The 23,765-nt window shown below is 35.1% G+C and overlaps 1 protein-coding gene across 12 annotated transcripts in view; it reads right to left on the bottom strand.

Moving 5' to 3' along the window:
* The window catches only part of NCAM2 (neural cell adhesion molecule 2), a 294,421-nt gene that overhangs the window by 33,920 nt on the left and 236,736 nt on the right, over positions 1-23,765 (bottom strand). For all 12 annotated transcript variants that reach the window (XM_083820854.1, XM_083820852.1, XM_083820856.1 and 9 more), the window contains exons 13-15: positions 17,359-17,478; positions 15,362-15,483; positions 7,699-7,879 (exon numbers count right to left, since the gene is read on the bottom strand). In XM_083820854.1, coding sequence (XP_083676980.1) covers positions 7,699-7,879; positions 15,362-15,483; positions 17,359-17,478 — 423 coding nt within the window. The remainder of the gene's footprint in view (positions 1-7,698; positions 7,880-15,361; positions 15,484-17,358; positions 17,479-23,765) is intronic.

The following is a 23,765-nucleotide window of genomic DNA, read 5'->3' as shown; positions in this document are numbered from 1 at the left end:
ATATTACTATTTTAAGAGAAAAACTCATCTAGACTATAGCTGTGCATCTCCATCAAGCAATTACAGTTTCTTGATTTAGAGATTTGGATCTGGAAATCACTACCAAGAGACTGAAGCGTAGAGTTGTAAAAATAAGTGAACACTTGGCAGCTGATCTAGAGGAACTACTAGGTCTACAACCCTTCAACAAATGTACAAGTGATTGCCTGTCTTGGAGGAAAAGCTTGTCACAGAAGAATGGAACCAAGCTAAACATAGATATATAAACCTTAACTGCATTTATAAAATGAAAACTGTATAAAGAGATACCCACTGTGGTCTTAAAATTACTGATCCTTGGAATAGAAATTTTTTCTTTGCAAAGATCTTCAAACTCATGTGTTTTGGTATTTCTCTTTGGTTTAAATTAATTCCTGCTATCCCAGCTACTGTGAGGATCAACAGTCAGAAAATTACAATTGTTCTTTCCCAAATTACTCTGACTGATTGTTAAAAGTATGTAATTTTCCAATACAGCATTTATCCTACTGAGGTACAAACAATTTGGCTTCTATCCTCAGCTTCCAAATTAAAAAAAAAAAAAAAAAAGGCTTACAGAAATATATTATTTTTGAAGCCTCTATCCTCTGGTGAAGTTTACTGAAGTTGTCAACTGCATTCAAAAGTTATCAGAAGACACACACAAAAACTGATGGATGTTTGTGTAGATACTGCACACACATCTAAATACACAGGCACCGTGGTCACAAGTCATTAGCTGAAAATCAAGCCAAGATGTTTCTCTTAAAGCATCAATACATAATGTAATTCTACAGCCTTTTCCTGGAGATTCAAACAGGTACCTTAAAAGCCTCAAGCAATGGCTTCTAGTCCTGGCTCAAGGAGCTACTGGCAGCCTTTCTAGCTTAGTTAAATGGAAAGAGACTACAGAAGAAAAATAACTCTAAATGCCCCCAGTCCTCCTACTTTAACTTGTACTGATGCAACTTATCTTTTCCTAGAATTAAGAAAAAGTACCAGACACTAACCCTTAGCTAACTGCCTCTGAATGTGGGTATGTTCTTAAATAACACATCATCAGGGCTTCCCTTCAAGTATGATCACTACTGACTAACTTTGTAAATTACTCAAAAAGGTGTATCTGCAGCCTTTTCCTTGTTCATTAACTACAGAATTGCTGATTAGAGTTCAAAACCCAGACAGTCAATTTACATTTTCAAAAGCACATGGATTACTGACTGTGTACTGAGGCAAAAAAAGCCACAAATAACTGAAAATCCAACCTGGCCTGAAGAATGCTGTTGTTGCTACTGAAGTGAAAGCGAGGAAGGAAAAAAATCTGGCTTGATGATATGACAAGCAGGGCTATGAATAGAAAACTAGAAAATAATCATAGCAGGGATATCATCACCTTCAGAAATCATGACCCATATTAAGAATCTAAGGAGAAAGGATCAAGCCGAAGAATATTTGAGCAAACTGGAAACACACAAAGCCATGGACCTTCATGGGATACACCCACAAGTGCTGCAGGAGCTCACAGATGTCACCGTGAAGACATTCTTGATAATCATTAAATGATCATGGAGACTGGGAGAGGTGTCTGAGGACTGGAGGAAAGCAAACGTCACTTCTATCCCCAAAAAGAACAAAAGGGAGGGCCCGGGGTTCTACAGGCTGTTCAGCATCACTTTGATCACTGAGATGATTGGGCAGTTAATCCTTGGAACCATTTCCAGGCACATGAAGGACAGGAAAGTCTTCAGGAGTACTCAGCATGGATTCACCAAGAGGAAATCATCCCTCACCAACTTAATAACTTCCTATGATGAAATGACTGGCATGGTAGATGAGGGGTGAGCAGTATATACTGCCTACCTACGCTTCAGTAGGGATTATAACTGTTTCCTATAAGATCCTCATAGAAAAGCTGATAAAGGACGGATGAGGAGAAAGTGAGGTGGATCAAAACCAGCCAGGCCCAGAGGCCCGAGTGGTGGCACAAAGTCTTGTTGGAGGCCAGTAACTAGTGGTGGACACTAGGGGCCAATATTGGGCCCAATCCCATTCATCGTCTTCATTAATGATCTGGATGATGAGGCAGAGAATTCCCTCAGCAAGTTTGCAAATGACACAGAACAGGGAGGAGGGGCTCATGCATTAGTGGGTTGTGCTGTCATTCAGAGGGATCTCAACAGGCTGGAGAAATGGGCTGACAGGAACCTTATGAACAACAAAGGGAAATGCATAGTCCTGCAACTGGGGAAGAAAAACCCCATGCACCATTATATGCTGGGGGCCACCCAGCTGGAAAGCAGCTTTGCAGAAAAGGACTTGAGGGTCCTGCTGGACATCAAGTTGAGCATGCACCAGCAATGTGCTCTTTCGACAAAGCAGGCTAATGGTGTCCTGGGTTGCGTTAGGAGTGTTGCCAGCAGGTTTAGAGAGGTGATCCTTTCCTTCTACTCAGCACTGGTGCTAAAGCTATACCTGGAATGCTGGGTCCAGTTCTCAGCTCTCCACAAGAGAGGTACGGAGTTACTGTAGAGAGTCCATAAAAAGAGCCTTCAAGAGGATTAAGGGACTGAAGCATCTCTCCTGTGAGTAAAGGCTGAGGGAGTTGGGACTGTTCAGCCTGGAGAACAGAAGGCTCAGAATCTCAATGTGTACAGACACCTGAAGGGAGGGTGTAAAGAAGAAGGTTCCAGGCTCTGCTCAGTGAGGGACAATGTGAAATGAGCACAAACTGAAACACAGGAGGCACCATCTGAACATAAGGAGAAGACTTTCCACTGTGAGGATGACTGAGCACCGGACCGGGTTGCCCACAGCGGTCGTGTAGTCTCCATCCTTGGAGATGTCCAAAAGTCTGGACACAACTTGCTTATTGACCCTGCCTGAGCAGAGGGTTTGGATGAGATGACCTCCAGAGATCCCCTCCAATCCCCTCCAATCACTCTGTGATTCTGTGATGACTTACCAAAGAAGACATGTCAAATCTTCTGGAGAAAAGTAAGGTTATGCCTCCCTTCAAAGGAAGGGAGACTGTACCCTAGGGAGTCTCTTGCAGCCCATGGGGCAAGGCTGTAGGGATGTGAGGGGCATGGAGAGCACCCATAGCAACAGAGGCTGCTGTTTCGCAGCAGGATGTTACTAGAAAAAAGAATCTTCCCCGGTGACCCAGATGGGATCACATGGAATTTATTTCAGCTCAAAAAAGTCACTGAATTGCTTGACTGGGAATAAAATAAAAGACTTGCTTTGAGAGAAAACTGTAGGCATTAGGGAAAGTTGTGTCTATTTTCCTGTACCTAGTAATTCTCAGTCTCTGGAGTAAAAAGTTCATTATCCTAGCTTATATTCTAATAAAAAACTGGCTGTAGAGTACAAAAGCCCAATTTTACCTATGTAATACCTTATAAGACATACGCATACACATTCTAATATGTATATATAAAAAACATGTGTAGTACTGGTATAAACTATTTTCGTTTTTCATTCAATATGACACCACTTTAAAATCCTAAAGCTGTGTTTTTGTAAAAACTACTGATAAAAACCATGTTTGGCATGGAGTGTCATCTTTGCTACAAGTCATGGTGAGAGAAAATACTACGTATTAGACTGTTGCTCTTCGCCTATGACTGTATGATTTTAAGCATCAGTGACAGATATGCACTGAAAAAAAGCAAACAATATGCTCAGCACTGTAACAGAAAAGGTCATGGGGTTAAAAAGGGATTCAAACTTTTCTAGGTTACTTAATAAGAAATATTCCAATAATTCAAGCAGTATTAAAAATAAAACAAAATAACAAAAAATCCCCAAACCAAAATGAAAACACACATAAAAAAAAAAAAACACATACACACAAAAGAAAACACCAAAAAAAAACCCAGCAAAAACAATATAAACACACACACACAAAAAAATAAAAATACAGCAAAGTGAAAGAAACAGTTGTAAGGACTTCTTACTGTCCCCAAATGCTTTTCTCATTTTCCTACTATCATAGTGAGTTATTAGTTTATAATGAAGAATAAAAAAAATATTATGACAAAAAACAACTTGCAGCCATTTTCAATATATACTGTATACTGGACTTCCAGAGAAACAGCAATGACTGGATAAAAGGCTTTTGAAAGACTACACCTGCATAAATCTCTGCCACTAATTTCTGAAAACTTGTCTAACACTTGCACAAAATATCCTCTTTTAACATCTTTCATTGCATCTTTGTTTAAGATAGGACTATAGATGTGGTTTTAGGTTGCAATAGTAATATTTCTGAATGATAGCTATGATTTGGACATTTTTGTACCAGCTGCACAGTACCAAAAGAGAGGATATATATCTCTGCACTGCTGAGAGATTAAATAGACCCATACAAACAGGCTGTAGTGTCACCCCTGTGAGCTGATAGAGTTCATTTGTTCCCTGTGACACTTAGTCAGAGGGTTTGTTATGGCTGCAGAGGTTAGTCTATGCTGTCCTAAGACTGATAAACAGGTAAGAGCTAAGGCACATAGCTCCTTTGAGAATACCTTTATTACCCACAAAATTAGAAGAAGCTCAATACTAAAGACAAGCTAAAATGAAATTTTCTAAAACATCACAAATCAGTACTTAAAATCTGATAAAGACTTACAGGCAAGCACACTGATATTAGATTTATGCCTACCCACAAGTACTGGTAACTAACATATCCAGTGAGATACTGGAACATGTAAAATACTACATTTAAGACTATGGTGCTCTTTCTTCAAAGCATGATTCTTAAATACATGCTCATACACCTAAGTAAATAGTCAAATGGAAAGACAGAATTGCTGACTGCAAGCAATAACTCAAAAAAGTAGGAAGTAAAATTATACATACATAGATAAAATATACAATAATACATAAATGTATTTGTAAATACAGTCAAGGCAAAATGTTTTAACAAGTCAATCTGCTGAGTATTTCTCAAAGATAGTGCAATATTCCATTGGTAAACCCTTCAGAAAACTGGGAAACTCTTATTAAAATGATTACAAATTCTGAGGAACTAATCACAGATGTGAGTGATTCAGTGAACGGAGACTGTGTTAAAGGCTTAGGAACAGAAATTACAAAACCGAGTACATGTAGTTGGAGGCTGTTGAGGCCAACCATGCGAAAATTAAAAGGAATGTCTCTTGTTTATACACTTAACTGATGCTGATTTGCAGGCTGAGGCATCTTGCTAGACCTAAGACTGGTAATGGAAGATTATCATGTTGTTTTATTATAAAATTTGACTGCCAGCCAGGAGCTGGTACTCACTTGCACTTCCTAATAAATAGAAGATGTTGGTTCTGTGCCCACAGGAGTTGTGTGTTCACAGAAGCACAGTTTTGGCTTTCAGTCCCTGCCCTCAGGGATTACTCTTCTGACATATCCAATAGCTCTTGGAAGAATAGACTCCTTCTGCAGGAATCAGAACCAAAGTCTCATTTCTTGTGATTACTCCCATTTCCCTGTTAAAGCACCCCTCAAAGGACAACAAATGCATCCTTGCCTTTGTCTCTCTCCAGCTCTGATTATGCTTGCACACATTTGCAATGTAGTATTACGTTAAGTATAGCTAACCATCATGATACTTGGGAGATCCCCAAATTCTCCGGAGGTAGGTAATACCCATGAGATTGAGTATATAGGACCTACATATATCTTGTTTTTGAATGACATTAAGAACAAGACAGAAACACTCAATTCAGCTGAAGTGACATAGATCTGGGCATGAACAAACGAAGCACTTTATGAGCCTTAGAAACTTTTCTAATCATCACATGAATAATTAGGAAAGGAATCTCAGTGATCACAAACAGCTAAGAGGGCACAGGATAGGTGATGCAGATTTCATTCAGAATTGTACCTAATTGCTCTCTTCCTTCTTTGACTTAGCTGTAGATACCTAGCTGCAAATACCCAAGCCTCAAAGCATATAAATAGGGCATCAGCTGAGCTGACTGATACCAGTAAGAACTGACCTGCTTAAAGTTGAGCTTTTATACACATCGTCATGTTTTTAAAAAGTATATTTATACTTTTGTAATAATGTCATATTAATAATATTAATAATATGCAATTTCATAACAAGATAACCATACTGACTCATGAATGTGAACATTAATGTTCCACTGATTTTAAGTCTTTTTTGACATACTTTTAAAAATTGCCTACAGAATGTCCTTATGATGGGAATTTCACACCCTTTATAGGCTTTGCAAAAACAGTTGTCAAGGAAACTAATTAGTTCCACAATCATAATTACAATAATGATTCATATAGAGAAGACTTGATGTTAAATAGTGTAACAGACTTCTCCTTACAACTAGTTAGAGGTTATAGAAGAGTACCAAAAGGAAAAAGCCCCATAATACCCATAAAACTATGTTCAGAGAAAAACATTCTCTCTTCTGCGGCTAAATTAACTAAGCTGCTTTTTACTTCAATGTGTAGAGACCATTTATGTTTTCATTTATGCAGGCATATCATGTTTCTCTGTTATATCGTCTGTGGTAATAATATGGAATAATTTGAGTAATTTTAGCAGGTCAAAGTTAATCTGTGTTGTAAAACAAGTAAGCTTTGCACATTCAAAAAAACTAAAAAAATGGTTTATACTTTCTGTAAGTAACTCTTTACCTAAGTAAGTTTTAATTTATTTTTCTACTTGATAAATATTATCAGTTCATTGAGGTAATCATTTTCCCTGCATTTCTGTTCCTTTTTCCTTTTGACCATGCAGTGAAACTTTAATTCTGATTGATGGCAATCACAAAGCACTATCTGTTTAAAAGCAAGTGCACAGGGCTTATAGAGGCTCCAAATCTCAATCAAGATGCAAATCAACTCTCTCTACAGCAATCAATTCATCAGTCAGATAAGGAGATCTCTTCACCATATAACTTGCTTTATAAAAAAATTAAATTATTCATAAAATATCAGAAATTACCATCACAATTTATGTTTATTCTGAATTAAATAATTTTACATTGTTGCACCAAAATATAACTTTGCTTTAGGAAGCACTAAAACTTGATAAATTAGTTACTGAAACACACTCCACTCTTAATTCCTATGAAGTTTTCCTTTAAAAAATTCCAAACCTTCCTATTTACACACTTAAAAACATAAACAACGTTTCTACACATTTCAAAGCTTGTGAATAGGCCTATGAGATGGCTGCATCCTCACTGTGTTATAGTGAATCAGTAAGACAGTATCTAAATAAGCCTATTTGAAGTCTTAACCTTGTCAGACATTAAAATAAATACCCTTATTTTATGTGTACCTTGAAGCATATGTAGCGATATTTGACTTGTACTGAAATCTAGAATTCTAACAAATTGCCTTACAACCAACAAATATGCAGTAAAAGGCAATGTATTAAAATGCATCTTAAATATTTTATTTCTTATTAACTGTCATTGTGTTGAAGATTCAGCATTTGTTCTGTGCTTACAAGTGACATTAGTAAGATCAAAGTAGGAAAGGAGAGTCCCATTGAAGGGTTTTTAGTTGAATCTTTGCTGATAACAGAGCATGTTGTCTCAAACTTTGTCAGTTAAGGAAGACTTCAGTTACCTTAAGAGACTGTTCAACTACCCACATTAAAGTACTATCAGTAGCAAGCAAGCAATTCAGAGAGAAAACACTCTAAAATCAACTTACCTGTAATAATGTTGGGCTTCGGTGGCATGCTGAATTCGTACAATGTTGGTTCAGAAAAACCCAGTCTGTTGGCAGCTGTAATTTGTACTTCATAACCCATGGTCCACTGAAGATGCTCCAAGATGATGTGGTCTTTACTACCCTGTACTTTTTTCTCTAGCCACTGATCTTCCTTATCTTTCTGTAAAGATGCAAATAGTTTAAATTCTCAAAAATTCTTGCATTATTTGTCTAAAATATGTCTACAAAAAAAAAAGTTTTATTTCTGAAGACTATGAACATTCAAGTCATCTATTTTTGGAGTTCTGAGTATTCATGCTTTTTGTAATTTTGTCTACTCTTAATCATTCCATAATGTGAATTTAGGGATTTTGTTGACAAATTTCAACCTTTTGGGCTGAATTTGCACTTTGCACAAATACACTGTTCAGTGTGGGGAACAGCAGGATAGTTATTTACAATTTCTGCTAAGAATAAATTTTGTAAAAGTTTATTTTATACAGATGTTGCAATTACATTTTTCTCAATGTTCTTTAAAATAAATTTCCCATTGAAACCAAGCCTGAATAGTTCATGAATGCAAGCTGTGCTTATATTATACAACTAGTTATATACCGAGTACATAAACTGTAGCAGTATGTTGTACTACAGTAACATATTGCAAACCAGGCTGTATGCAATAATATAAACACCATTAAGAGAGTATGCAGTCCTATGTTTATGCCGGTGAAAGGATACATTTAAATCAGTGAGATAGAATCATAGAGAAAAAAAGAGTTCTGATAATTCAGACACTTATAATGCATCTATACAAAGGAAACAAATGAGGACTTAGGCAGCAACCTGACCTCTGGCATTTCACAAATTTGGACTGCTTACCTTTGCAATCTCTTCTTTTAGTATTTTTAGAGCATAATATATTTTAATTATTCCTTATACAAACAAGAATTAGAAAATAATAAGAAAAATAATAAAACAATATATACTGGGAAGCACTCAAGCCATCATGCTCAAAGGAGTTCAGTAATTGTAAGAATCCATGCAGTTCTGTTTTTACAAAATGCACAGTGCCAAAAACTATGAGAGCCAAATATTGGCCATCCAGCCCATACAGCAACACAGTCAATAGCTGTCTGAAGAAAAACACCTTTCAAGTAGAGAGAAGCGTATTTTTTTTGCTACAGACCACTATCCATCTTGGTAGCTTATATTTAGGATCTTTGCTGAAGCATCTTGCTCTTGACTGATACAAGCGTCAAAGAAAATAGCATCTAAATTAGACAGTTCAGGGCTCAGTCATGCTGCTTACGCCTGTTCTTTTCGTCCCCAGTCTCCAGAAAATAGACTGACATACTGAGATCCCTTAGGTGCACTGCTGCAATAACTTATGTGCTACCAGCACTGAGTGTGTTGATTCCTCCATATTGACTTTGCCTTTTGTTAAACCCTTCCTGCTCCTTCTACACCTTCATTGACACTTGGTAGTCCTGAGAATGATTATACTAAAACATCTTTTCAGAACATATGTAGCAAGATGGAAGTGGCTGCAGCAGTGGACCCACAGAAAAAATCAGAATGGTAGTTAACATTACAAGTCATGTAAAAAACCTAAATACCCTACGGTAAAAAAAGTTTACCCATCATATAGTGAAACTTATTTTCTATCAAAAAAAAAAAATCTGTTTTGTAAATAAAGTTAGTGTTAGACCTCACAGATAACTTCTCTTGCAATTATCTGACATGCCACTAAGTGAACCGCTTATATTTACATTCCACTGAGTGAATCCATTTATACTTTCACACCAAACTAATTTTTCAAACTGTATTTTTGTGTAACACCAATGAAATAAAAAGAATTAATACAGATCACAGTATGCACATGTAAATACTCCTTAGTAATGACAGGAGCAGCACTGTTATGTAGTGCTCTATTTCAGTGGCTGTTTGAATTGGTGACATTTTGGAGGAGTTAGAAAAAAAATACACCTATTGATATTCCAAAGAATATCAATATAAGAAAGTTAGAAGGGGAGTTCATTATGTTGGTGCATGCACATATAGTGACATTCACATATGCGTGAATGTACTAAGGAATTCTGGAGAAAATACAAATCACGGAAGGAGAAAAAAATACACCAAAATTGGAAAATAAATATTCAGGCTAACACAGTTTCCGCAGGTGGAAAAGACTGCATTGCAAACAGATACATATTTTGAAAACAAATGGTAGAATTACATGTAGTGAACAGAATGAGGTTTGTAAAGAAAACTGTACAGGTTTCTGTATGAGGATGCTCTTCTACAGACATAAAATTAAGTGACAAAGCAGTTGTTCTACAGTTTGGTCAGGTGAAGAATAATGAAAGAGCTGAAATGTAACAGGATACCTGCATGCTATGCCAGGGAAGTGACACCTTAAGATTAGTTGAAAGTGAAGCCTACTGGGTGGACTGAGATAATAGAAACAGACAGAGTCCAAGCACCGAGCTCAAAGACATCAAAGTGTTTTATGAAGAGTGACAAGCACAAGATGGGAGAAAGAAGAATAAAGAAAGTATCTGGAAAGCAAGTTGTCTTCCAATGATGAACAGAGGAAGTCTTCCGGAATAGTCTACTTTTGGCATCTTAAAGACAAAGAACAACTGCAATGTCTTCAATTCTAGCTGTTATTTCACATGCATTTTCAAGTACTAAGTAGAGCTCAGTAATATGTTGAGATTTATTTTACTATTAGAGTAGAAATGCAAAAAGAAGAATGAGAAAACAGAAGACTCTCAGTTAAATCTTCCTACAAATCTCCTTGTTTATCCTTTAATTGGTAGATTAAAGAGCACAAAACAGAACTATAAAAGAACACTTCAACTTTATTAGGCTGTTCTATTATTAATATTGCTTAAAATTTATAGGAAGCTCTATAAATGCACAGTGTTTTACAACAAATGAAAGGAACTCTGAAATCATGAACTGCAGTCTAATTTAAGGGGTGAGTTAATGTAAATGCCTTCAATCATCATTTACTATTAGCAGTTGTATCATTAATACACATCAACAAATCCACATTTTCAGAAACTGCAGTCAGATCTGCAACCTCAGAGATTCAACTGTTCCTTCACTTGCATTTTGCTTTGTTTTCTATAAAGCCCAAATACTCCTTTACAGAAGGTCATTGATGCTGTGACACTGACAAATGAGTGTCAGTTTCTGGGGATCTCACTGCCCACTTCCACTACTCTTAAGCCTTAAATTTACATCACTCTTAAGCCTTAAATTCACACTGTCCTCTTCCCAGGATCAGTCTTTAGTTGAAACAAACCTGCCACAATGCCACAGACTAAAGTGGCAAAACTAAAATTTTGTTTATTTCTTAAATATCTACAAAATCTTAAATACTGTCTTCAAATATAAGCATCAATGAATTTTTTTCTCAGAAGCGCCTAGGAGCTAGATTTGTAAGACAGCTATAAGTAACCTATGCACCTAAATACCTTGACAAAAAAGGAGTAAACAAATGTAACACTCCAGTCTACTTGACTGCTTCTCAAAATCAAGGTCACATCCAACAACAGTGGAAGTGAAGCCAATCCCCTGTTTGGCCATTTAACTATTTACTAGTCTAGAAAATAACATCTCTCTATTTAATGGCCATTTTATATTATACCTAAGATTACATTCTTTGGGAACTTGTAAAAAGCAATTAACTCCTTCCAACCTTTCCTCTCCAAATTCTCTAAACTGTTGCACTGAAAATTCAGCTCAAACAAGTTTGCTATTACATTGGTCAGTGTGATAATAAAAAAAAAGGGCAGGAGGTGCCACACTATCTTGAAAGCCAACAGAAAAAAAAAAAAAAAAAAAAGAAATACTCAGGAAAAGCTGATTGTTTAAAGCAGTGACTTCACAAGAATTCCTCACATTAGGATGGTGTTTTATAGGTCTGGGTGATGTTTTTAGAAAAAGCAATACAAGACGAATGCCGAACAAAGCACAAAATGGCTGCTAATTTATATAGTGTTAAAATGCACAGAAAGTTCAAGGGTCTGGCATGTAAAGTGGAACTCTGAGATGAAAAAAAAAAAAGTAGTTTATGGCAAGTATCTCAGAGTGGGAGTGAATGAGAAATTTTCTCCATTTAAATTATTCATGTTCTACAAGTTTTTTTCTAGAGCATATCATCAGGCACCAAAATGAACACAGTCATCCATCAACATAATCAAACACAACTGAAGCACATGATCAGAAATCCAACAACTGTCAGTACCAAAATTCAGAGCATCAGTACATCAGTAGTAACACTCTCACAGGTCAACACAGGTAACGGGTTTTAGGCCTGCAAAAGCTAATCTCTCTGGTTTTATTTCCTCCAGATATCATTATGGATGCAAAATGAGACAAAAAGAAATGTTTGCTGTTACTGTTTTTCAAAATAAGCTTTTATGTAATTTTTCTTGCCTCTACTTAAAAGTATATAACCATAAAAGATGGATTTTTTTTGTTGTTACTTCATTCTAATTTTTTTACCAAAACTTGGCATTAAAAGGAACCACAATGTCCTTTTTTTGTTTTTTTTTTTTCCCCCATCTTACTTTTGGCATTCTGTGGCCCAAAAATATGGAAAGAGAATTCCCTTTTACAATCACTAAGAAGCCTATTTCAAAACTTGTCTTTTAAGCATTATGAAATTCTATTCAGGATATGGTACCAAAATCATAATTGAAGGCTTGGAACCAATCTCTTCAACATAATACCATATGCAGACAACATAAAGCACCAAGCACAAATTCACAAATGCAACATTTGCAGTTACAGAATATCCACTGTCAAAAGACATTTGAGCAATAAGCAGGTACTTTTGCTTGTAACGTGTGAGTCGTGTAAGTAATTATTCCCGTATGATGATCAAACATTACCTGCATGCTGTTTGTGGTGCCTTAAGCTGTGTGACACCTTCCATTTGCTGCTTTGTAGCCTCCCTTTCCCAAGCAGGCCTGTGCTTGTCACCTACTTCTCCTGAGCTGCTGTAGCAGTTTCTCCCCTGTATCCCAAATGCTTTTTCCTTCTGTTCTTTAATTCCTCACTCTTTGCCTTATGTAACTCCACGCTATAATCTCTTCAGCCATCCCCACTAGCTTTTAGTTTACTGCTCTCATACTTGGCAGATCGCACAGCAGATAATAACTGTTTACAAATCCAGTACACAGTTCCCCAGCAATTTACATGTATAAAGCTTAATTTCCATTGTGCAACACCAGCACCTGATCACGTGTGCCCCAACCAACATTAGCAGTGCCAAAACAAGGAATGATCAAAGGAGAGCCCAAGTAGGTCCCTATTAGAACTACACAGTTACTATGAGAAATGTAGCTGGGGGGTACCTCCTTCTGCACTGGACAGGATGCCTGTCTGGGGACACTCCTCTTCCCAGCTGGCTGCTGGGGAGCAGTTCCCAGTTCTTTCTCCCTCTCTTCCTATTCTCTCCTAAGATAACTTTGAAGACAAGGTACACCATCAGCTTTGGACTCCATTAGTAAAGCGTTCTAAAACTCTCTCAACTTACTTTGTAGAGCAGCATGAATCAAATTGAGACTGGTATTCATAAAAACTGCATAATCCTTCTCCAAAACACAACACAAAATGGGAGACTTCTTGTTATTTGATTACAGTAAATAAGCCCTGCCCATAACATGAATTAATTTATGTTAGGAAAGCAAAAGTTAGCAAAAAAAGAAAACTTACCGGTGTCCCTAGACTATGCTATAATATTTCTACAATATCTTAAATGCTGCCCTACTCATAGTTTTAAGAGATCTTTATGAACCTTAAGCATGAAAGAACTAACTCAGTAAGACATGAGCTGTTATGAAACACAAAGAAGAAAAGCCATTGATATGTAGCTTGTTATCTAATATGCTGTTTAAACATGGAAGCAAATACACTGGTCCAGGTGCTAGTAATGAGGCTGGCAAGAGCTATAGAAAAGTCAATTAAATATGACCAATGAGGAAGATAGAATGGAAGCAGTCAACAGATAATTAAGAACTTTAAATAGCATCCATTCATTCTGATTAAAACGCCAAAAAATTACTGTGCTTTTTTGTTGTAAGAAGACCTTCAATTTAGTCAAATTGCTTTTTCAGTTGGAAGCTTAGGGAGATATGGATTTCAGCTCCAAGTAAAAGCTATCTCCTGTAACCTATTATGTTTCTAGTTACTGCTTAAATTGTACATTTATCTTTCAACAATAAACAAGAAAAATGACATTCTATTCTGTAATATTGTACCTTAGTCAAAACACTGGATCAAAATCATGTTTCCAAAGTTATTCAAGATAGATCCAAAATCATTTAACTTACTTAAATCACAGAAACAGATTAAATTCATCAGCTTGCATATATACATGATATCCATACCTTGATGCTAAATTTATTTAGCAAATAATTTAGGAAAATCATTTTACATGCCAGGCTAAGCACTTGGATAATCCCAGAGCTAACATCAAAAAGTTGCATTATAGGAAACATCAGGAAATGTGACAAAAATTATTACAAAATAAGGAGCTTGCTTTTCCTGTTTGGAAACACTAAAGTTCTGCATTTAGTTTATCAAAATGTGCTAATTTCTATGAAGTATAGTCTTCACTACCTTCTGTTTAATGCGTTTAAATATTTGGTGTTATATATCCAATCTCTTTCAGACTCTTGAAGTGGATGTATAAATCTGCTACTTTATACTCTGGTAAAATATTTTCTTCCTGGGTCTGGTCAGATAAAAGTGGTGTAATCTTTCTAAAAAAATGCAAGGAAGTTATTAGAAAATGCATACTTTTGAATTCATTTTATTGATTTTGCCAGCTGTAGAGTTGCTTCTTCAATGCAAATATTTCTAAATGTAGTATATCCGGAAAGATATTTTAGGTGCTTTTATTAAAAATAAATACATTTAAATAGAAAAATATGTAGAAGACATAATTTGCTGAAAAATAAAATAGACATTGCAAGAAATACTGTATTCTAAACTTGCCAGATTTGACAAGAGAATGACAAATCAGATGCCAGCTGAGAGACCAATAAACTATGCAAGGGGAGTGTTAAAGAACTGGTATATAAATTGAAACTTTTGAATGTCCTAGCAAGTAATAAATTACTGGGCTTTTGATATTTTAAAGTGAACTTTGGAATCTAGAAAGATTAATTAATCTCCTTTAAAATGAATATGGAACACTGAAAACATATCTGTAAATTTATAGTTATTACAGATGATTAACTTGCTTTTCAAACAGCCTTTAATTATGTAACTTTAATGTCTGCTAATTGACTGCACTTTTGAGAGCTGAACATGAAAGTTCCTCATTTGCCATGTAACAAAACAGAGAATACGTACGTTTTCTTATTAGAATGAACCTTCAGTTACACCTTTAGGAGGAGCAGGGTGTTTTTCTTTCATTCTTTCATTCTTTTTTTTTTTTTTTCTTTTTTATAATCTGGCTTTAGTAACCTAGTCCCAAGAGAAAACATACTATACTATATCCTAGATTATTTTTCTTCTTTTCTTTTTGTAGTATGCAAACTGTTTTGTTAAGTTTCAAATAATATCAGCAACTGTCTCTACATTAAAAACAGGCATTACTAAGCAAAACCTGCCTAGTGTGATTCACTGAAATACTTACACTTCTGTATTTCACAATATATTCCAAAATGGGGGCACCTCCATCATCTTGTTTAGTTATGCTAAGTTTAAAACTCTTGCCACTTCCTGGTTGTCCGTGAATTGATGGGGGGCTTGGCTCCCCTAAATAACAAAAAAAGAAAAAAAAAAGTGGATAAAAATAATTTAGCAATGACAGAAACCTCAAATTACTATTGGGAGCTTGTCCATAATCAAAATCTTTAGCACTGCAGAGTATCTTGAACGTGTGTTAAATGTTTTGCTTAAAGTGTGTTCTAAACTAGATTAATAATCTCACACAAGGAAACAAACTGATATCAAGTATGAAAGAGGTATCAGATTGTTTAAGACTTTCTGACTTTTTACACTTTCAAATGTAATTTACTTCAGAAATGATTTAGCCATCAATTCAGCAAGGCTGGTAAGCTGCTACTCACACTGAAATTTATGAGTAACACAGAAAAGCATTCTTAGTGTTAAGCACGAGCTTTAGTCCTATATTCCAGACCTGAACTGTAATAAGTATTAGATAAGTTGACTTTTCAGTAACTGTGTCAAGCCAAAATTAGATGTTTTTAAAGTAGTCTATATAAAGAATGAATGTAAAGAATAACATTTTGAAAAGAAGAAAAAATTTCTCTGTAATGGAAGGAGAAAAATAATCTTAAACATACAATTGATTGGTTAATTGCCAGCTTTTATCACTTTGCTAATGGCATTGCACAGACCAATTTTAATTTCTATATATAATTCCTATTGTAAAATTTCAAATCACGTCCTAAGTTAACACATCATAATTGTCTTCTATTCAAAATATCTGTAGATTTCCATTCACCCAGAGATATCTTGTTACTTTAGAAATATTTATAACATTTGTTATATTTGTGTTTATCTCTTGTCAAGGGAAAAAAATATTTAAATCTCATCACAGATTTTCCTAGCTTTCTGTCAGGTAACATATGTATCAGTTCTATCAATTTCTATTGCTTTTCTATCAGGTATAATGTGCTATATGAATAATAGCAAATTATTCTGTCATATAGTATATTTAGAAAATACATATGCTTTAAACAAAAATAAATTTGAAAGCTGACAAGTTACAGGTTTTGGACAGAAGAAACTTGTCAATATGAATATTGACACAGAAAAACATAGAAATATTTTGTGTTATTTCTAGTTGCATGACTATTATTGTTCATTCCATTAGGGGCAGTATTCTTAGCTATACTGAGTAACATCCTACTCTGAAACCAGTTCAGTCACAACATTTTATGAGAGACAGATCTACCGATCTATTGCTGATGTATTTCCGTGTAACCTGAGCACTATACAGTGCTATCTGTAGTTCCTTTATTTTTAATTCTTCATTTGTGTTTCATTTATTCATTATTTTTTTCTGTTTAAAATTAATTTGGGGAAATAATTTTCATTAAAATCTTTCATCATTAAATCTGAATTTCTTGTCTATAAAGGTTACTATAAATATAGATTTGGCTTTGCATCATTTGCCACTTTCATATCATAGTTAAAACAATGTATTCTTATTATTTTTCTATAGCTTAAGGTTTTTGTTTTAGACTTGATAGTTACAAAACTTGTGGTAGCATGATCTGCTGGGAGAATGTCTCCAGAAAGGGCTAATTAATTTCTCCCAGATGTGTGTAATACTCTGTGTGTAAATGAGAAAAAGCCCTTCATCTGGTATATTTCATGTTCTGTGCTCTTGAATATAATATGAAGATTTGTCTGTCTCAAAAGTACAAATAATTTAAGTCCATCCAATTTTAAGTTCATTCATATTATTCGTTGGAGAGGATAAGAGAAACAAAATTTCAGAGAAACAATGTAGAGAAGACTGATGTTATATGCTGCTTCACAGTGTATAAACATAAACCATATTAACCACAGTGAATCATACTTGAAATTATTAGCTGATCCGGAAGCAACATACTCAAGTAAGAATTTACATTTTTATTTAATAGCACAAGTATTACTCACGGACAGGTAAGGTCTGAAATATCTCGATTTTGCTATATTCTCCTTGCCCTTTTCCATTTACAGCAGCTACTTTGATTTCATATGTCGTGTTTGGTTCCAAATTACTGAGAACAACCATTGCTAAAGGAAAGGGAAAAAAATACAGAAACAAAATTTGATGAAGCAATGCATTTTAAAAAAGCCAATTTCATTTTATTTTTATTTTTATTTTTTGCTTTACCTGCTTTACTCAGAGTCCAATTTTCAAGTAGTTTAATTTCAATTCCAGTGGTTTCAAACTTAGCTGTTTTTCTGAGTGCTAATAGTACCATTTTTTTTTCATCTGCATGCAAACATTGTTGTGAATGAGAAATTCAGGCTTCTGGAGGAATTTGATGTCAGTGTTATAGAAGTCATAGGCAATAATTAAGGAGCTTGATGAGGGATTGCTGTTTTGTGTTCAGACTGTGAGCACAGGAGACACAAATCTGGCTCCAACTTGGCAATGGGCATCTGCTGCATGTTCAAGCCATATGCAAACAGTTCATGACTTGCCATTTCTCCCTTACCGGGGAGCAGTACCAACCATCCTTTGTCTATACTCCTGGATGCAGGTATAGTGAATTACTGGTGCTATTCTCGGACAGTTCAACCTAAAATGACAGGTGCTTATGATGAACAAAGGAAAAGTTCCAAGTTACCTACTAAGGACCTGAAAGTGAATTAAGTGTGTTTGTAGATACTCAGGAAGAGGTGTATGCAAATGCATGTTACGTTATAACCAAAAAGTGTTTTGGGAAGCAAATCTGTTCAAATTTTGGACTTACAGTTTTCCTGTAACTTGAGAGAGAATACAATCTCTTCCCCTACTCCTTAGATGATTTCACAGAATCACAGAACCATTTAGGTAGGAAAAGACCTTTAAGATTGTCAAGTCCAACCATCCAAGTTTCCTAACATGTTCTTCAGTAAGTACCATGCCTTCAAAAATCCAGACTCAAGCCTTGGCAGCAATATTTCACAGAACCTGAACATGTCACTAGAATACCGCCTGTAAATGCCATCAGAAGCAGAAAACGAGGCAGAGAATGTTGCCCAAAATAATATTGTACAGCTCTAAGAAAATTGTTGCTGACAACGCATAGCAACAAATCCAGAAACAAAATGCAGAAAAAGGATACTGGATTCCAGGATCCTCTACAGGAATGCAGTACTGTACATTACCATAGTACTGTAAATTACTAATACCGACATTGAATATGCACATGGAAACTTAGATCCATAAAGAGGTCTTGGACCATTACCCTGTCTTTGCAAGAAAGCTTCCTTTTGCTGTCTCCACAGACGGCTTGCTGTTTGCCAGCTTTGAGCTCCCCAGATGTCAGGTTCATATCAGGGAATGGACATAAACTGGATGGACATTAGTTGAAGCACAACAATATTCGTCTTACCCAGAAAAGCAGATGCAGTGTTATCTTACAAGAGGAAACAGAACTCCGGTGTCTTGAGAAAGAGCCAGTAGTCTCTTTCTCAGTTTCTAAGGAACCTACTTCCTTTTTTCAATATAAAGGAGTATTTCAACAGTTGCTTTAGGTTTGCTTTTCCATATTTGATGAAAGGAGAATTATTTGTCAGCACTCTTATATTCTTTTGACTTCAGATTTACTAGAATTTCTATTTATTTTGTTTCTGCTGCAGAGGTCCCATTACATGTGGAGCTAAAGGGATTTAATTAAATTTTGAAAAACAGTAACTTCCACATTTCGCACTTTATTATGAGCACTTTGCATGAATTTTCCACTGAAAAAAATAATAACCATTTTCTTGTAAACAAAACAGTAGAATTGTATGCCTTCCAGCATGCAATCATTTTAAAGAGATTTAAAAATATCAAACCATAAAGTATAACCATTTTGTGAAAAAATAAAATACCACCATGAGAATAAGAATCAAATTTGGAGAAGAGAAGGATTATGACATATAACTTTCAGCTATGGTAAGATGGAATTTAAAACCTCAACCAAGCAGTAGCTGTGTTTGGCTTGCCTTTCAGCCATGATTATTTTCCAAGGCTGGATAATTTCATTGAAAAGAAACCTTAGGGCATACTAAAAATTAGTGTTACTGTAAATGCTTTTAAAACTTAAACAACATCAAAGCATGGATATGAGTCTACGCTTTATAAAACACGAACGTGTTAACTACATAAAACCTAAAGATCCAATTCTATAAACACTTGAGTGACTCCTGGGGCCTATCTAAATGAATAAAATTACTTATATATGCAGTATTTAAAAATAAGCCTCTACTTTATAATCCCCTGAACAGCACTATGTGTCTGGATACAATGATTCTTACAAATACATTTATGAAATTAACCCAACTAAATCTGATGGCATAATATGCCCTCAAAAAGTAGAACCACTTGGTATCAGCAATGACATGACGTGGACATGTTTTATAAACAGGAGAAAACTTATAAGCATGTCCTCCAGGAAAGCAAAGCAAAGAACCATAACTGATCAGGATATTTTAAATACTCCAGTTGAAAACCTAGAATAATTGAGAAAGATTAAGGAACCATCCCATTTTATGTTACAAAAATGCGGGGTTTAAAAGTAATCTAAGAGTAGTGAAAGCTTTCACTGCTTCTTGTTTTATATTTTTGAAATATGTTTAGAATGAAAGCAAATGCTTAATAAAACAATTCACTTTTTTTTTTAGAGATATGTACCTGTCCTTGTAGTATCTGTTACAAAATCAATGTATTCATCTGTCTATATGTCAATGAAACTCTTAGAGGAGCCCATAGCTCACAGTCCTGGCCACAATGGATGTTTCAGTTTTCAGTGATCATCGAAGTAATTGCAAGTAAAATTTCAAATCATATTCTGAAAGAAATATAGTAATTTCACTTTCAGTATATGAATGTGAAAAAAGTAGTCCACTGCATACCATATGTGTGAATTATGCCATTGGCATGTTCACTGGCATACATCAAGTCCCAAAGAACTGAGGTTCCTTAATCATATTGAGTCTTTTTATATTTCCTCTATCTATCTGCTTCTGTTTTTATATTGTCTTCCTAATCACAGCATCTGCATGCTTTCGCTGAAGCATTCCATTTTAATTTTTCTGGGATTATTCACACAGTTACGTTGAAGAGTAGACTCGGAAGAACTACTCCTATTAGAAGGAAAAACAGAAGATTCTCTTGTGAACTCTGTAGGTGTTTCAGGGCTCAAGTACTATGCTGCTCAACGGCATTTGTATTTTTGACTTTTAAGAAGATAGATAGGGAGGCTGAAAATCACATGGTACTCTTGCAGAAGATCATGCCACAGCAAGTTACCAGTATTATGGTTTTGTTTCCTTATACTGTATAGAGAGTTTAAAACTTTTCTTTTTTTTTTTACAAGTTATGCAAGAAATAGTGTTTCAATTCTGTAGCAAAGAGTTTTTAAAAAGCCAAAACAACCACAGAGAATTAAAACTCACCAAACAGAAAAATTCATTCTGACTTGGTCTGTGACAAGAAACGTAAAGATTAAGTAGTATTAAAAATAAAGCCCTTACTTTTTATTATATAGAGTTTTCTAACTTGCAAGCAGATCTAAACCATTAAAGGATGAATGCACTACAGAAAAAAAAAAAGCCACAAAAAATGGAATATTAGATAGAAAGGATAGACCAAAATTCAGAACTCCATACTTAATAGTCAAACTATTTCAAATGCCGAGTATAAGCTTTTCAGATAGGTAAGTTTTATTGCAGAATATTAACTGCTACCAAGATGAAACACACGAAAATGATATCTGATGATTTGCTGTGAAATAAATCGTACCATAAATCCGACTCAGTAAAAACAAAAAAAAAATCAACAGCTTCTTTTCTAGTCCAGTGGTAGGTTGTTTACATTACCTTATTACAGAACAATGAGATGGGAAATGCCTGGTATATTAAATTGTGTTTTCACCAAAGGAAATCTGGCTCAGAAATCTTTAAGGACTGCAATATATTACATAAGCCACCACCAGAGTAAGGAAGGTTGGGGAACTAATAGAGTAGTTACACTACATTAATCCCAAAGTAGATCTTACATGAGGTTAATTAACAGAAATATTACTTCAATACTCATTGGAGAGCTACCTGTTGCATAGAAAAACGCTCTTCTCCTAGTTTTGATTTCAATCCTTTGAGGATGACAGCTCTAACTAAAGTAGGACATAAATTTATTTTGAAACACAGCAGCTGAGACACATCATTGCTGAAATATCATCTTCAGTCATAAATATTTCAGATAATGGCAGCAGTGCAAATTTTCTGTCAAAGAAGCATTACAGATTCTAGGAAGGGTTTTTCATATTTCTTTCCCTCTCGTCTGAATCTCCATTACCTATGCAGACTGAATTCAGTGCAGGTTAATAAGTGGAGTGTTTTGATTTAGCAAAATGTTGCTGCACCTTTTACTCATTTTTGACTACTCTCAAGGAAAACCTGAGTCCCCTGGAAATACCTAAATTTCTTTCAGAGGAAAAAATGAATAGCATTTTTCGCGGAGCTTAAACAGTTTTCTCTTTGTGGAGATAACTCATTTTCTTTAAGAAAAGAAGATAAAGGACACAGGGGAGAGCAGTGAGGAACCCAAGGTAGTAAGACATGGGAGGAGAGCAGTGAGTAACCTATGGTAGCATAGTATTAAGGTTCTGTACAAATGCATCCTATATCTGTAGATACCACACATTGTGAGGAATGTCTCTCTGAACCTCTGTCTGCTTGGGATGAGCAACATGTTTTTGTCTAATTTACATGTTTGCACAATAGGAGGAAGGGCATAAAAGCTATTTTTCTACCTGAGGCTTACAGAGTTAGATCACAGACTTGTTGGCAAAATGAAGTTAGAACATGCCACAGGCAGAGAAATACAGGAAAAACAACATAAAAACAGTTTTTGCAACACAATAAGCAACATGTTTATTCATATGCAGAAACAGTCGCACTGCCTCAGTTCCATCTGTCTGCCTTGCCTAAGTAACAATTAATTTCATAAATACTGATTCAACATCTGGCTATAAATGTCAGAATTCAACTAACACAAAGAAAAGAACTTTAATAATGAAAACATTTCAAGTGGTACATTATATATTAAAAAAAAAATAATGGTAGCCAATCCCACTGATACCAAAATTATTGGCATAAATTCCATCAATATATATGGAGACAGGATCAAGGCTTAAGTCATACCCTGATATGTATACTCAGAAAAGCACACAACCATTTTAAAAATCAGAAAGAATGACTCTGTCACCATTTTCCATCTTTGCACTATTACATATAATTATTGCATTCCTTTGCAATAAAAGTTGTAGTGGCTTAATTAATTGTAAATATACGTTAATTACCTGTGAATAAAGATATATAGTATTGTAGATCAGATATAATTAATTCAGTAACATGAATAATTTCATTATAAAATACTTCTCAGAGGTTGATATTAAAAATGCACTTGGTAAAAATATTTTGTGAACAGCCCTCAAAACGCAATTACTCTGTTAAACTCTGAATTTTTATTGGCTAGGATTCTGAGATGCTGGGTATACAAATTAAACCAGGAAGAGCATAAACACCCTCTAGCCATCCAGGAGATTACCTTTGATACCTATTTTTATTGAAATAAAACTAATAAATGAAATCTATATTATATATAGAATATTCTTTTATAATGAATCTGGTGGGAGAATTATAGTTATAAAATGTACAGTGCTATACATTAATGAAAACAAAGTAAGCAATCTTATATGCAAATATTATTTTCATTCATAACTTTTTCTTCCCTATCCTATTCCTACATGCTACACTTTATTTCACCAAAGGAGAACGAAAAGAGTAGGGAGAGGAGAAGTGACAAAAAGCAGTTTTATTTAATGATATTATGAAATGTAACAGAGAGAGGGCTGTGCTATCTCTTTGTTGCTAACCATTTTGTGTGACAGAAGGAAAACTCCATTCATAGTTACTCCATCATTCAATGACCTTGACAATACTTTCAGAATATTCTGTCCTCTAAGAACACTTCTGTTTTGTATTACAAAATGTAGATGAAGTTTGTATATGCATGAATATTCCATAAATGTGCTTTATCTTTTTGTAAGCAGATTGGCAATGTAAAATGGATGCAAATGAATACAATACTGATTTGAAAGGCAAAATTTGCAGCTGCACCATGCATCTCACTTATCAGCTATTCACATCTAATATTGCATTGCACAACTCTTTTCTTAACAAGATTTACACTTAGGAGCCAGATCAGCAAGACCTTTACATCGGATGAGCATGTTCACTGCAAATCTATTTGAGAGTGTACCATCATAGAAAGCTTGAAAAGGTCTAAATAGGGACTAGCCAAGAGTTGTCAGTAAAGCAGGAAA

The sequence above is a fragment of the Anser anser genome, assembly GCF_964211835.1.
Source record: "Anser anser genome assembly, chromosome: 1".
Taxonomy (NCBI): domain Eukaryota; kingdom Metazoa; phylum Chordata; class Aves; order Anseriformes; family Anatidae; genus Anser; species Anser anser.
This window is presented reverse-complemented; position numbering and strand designations above follow the sequence as displayed.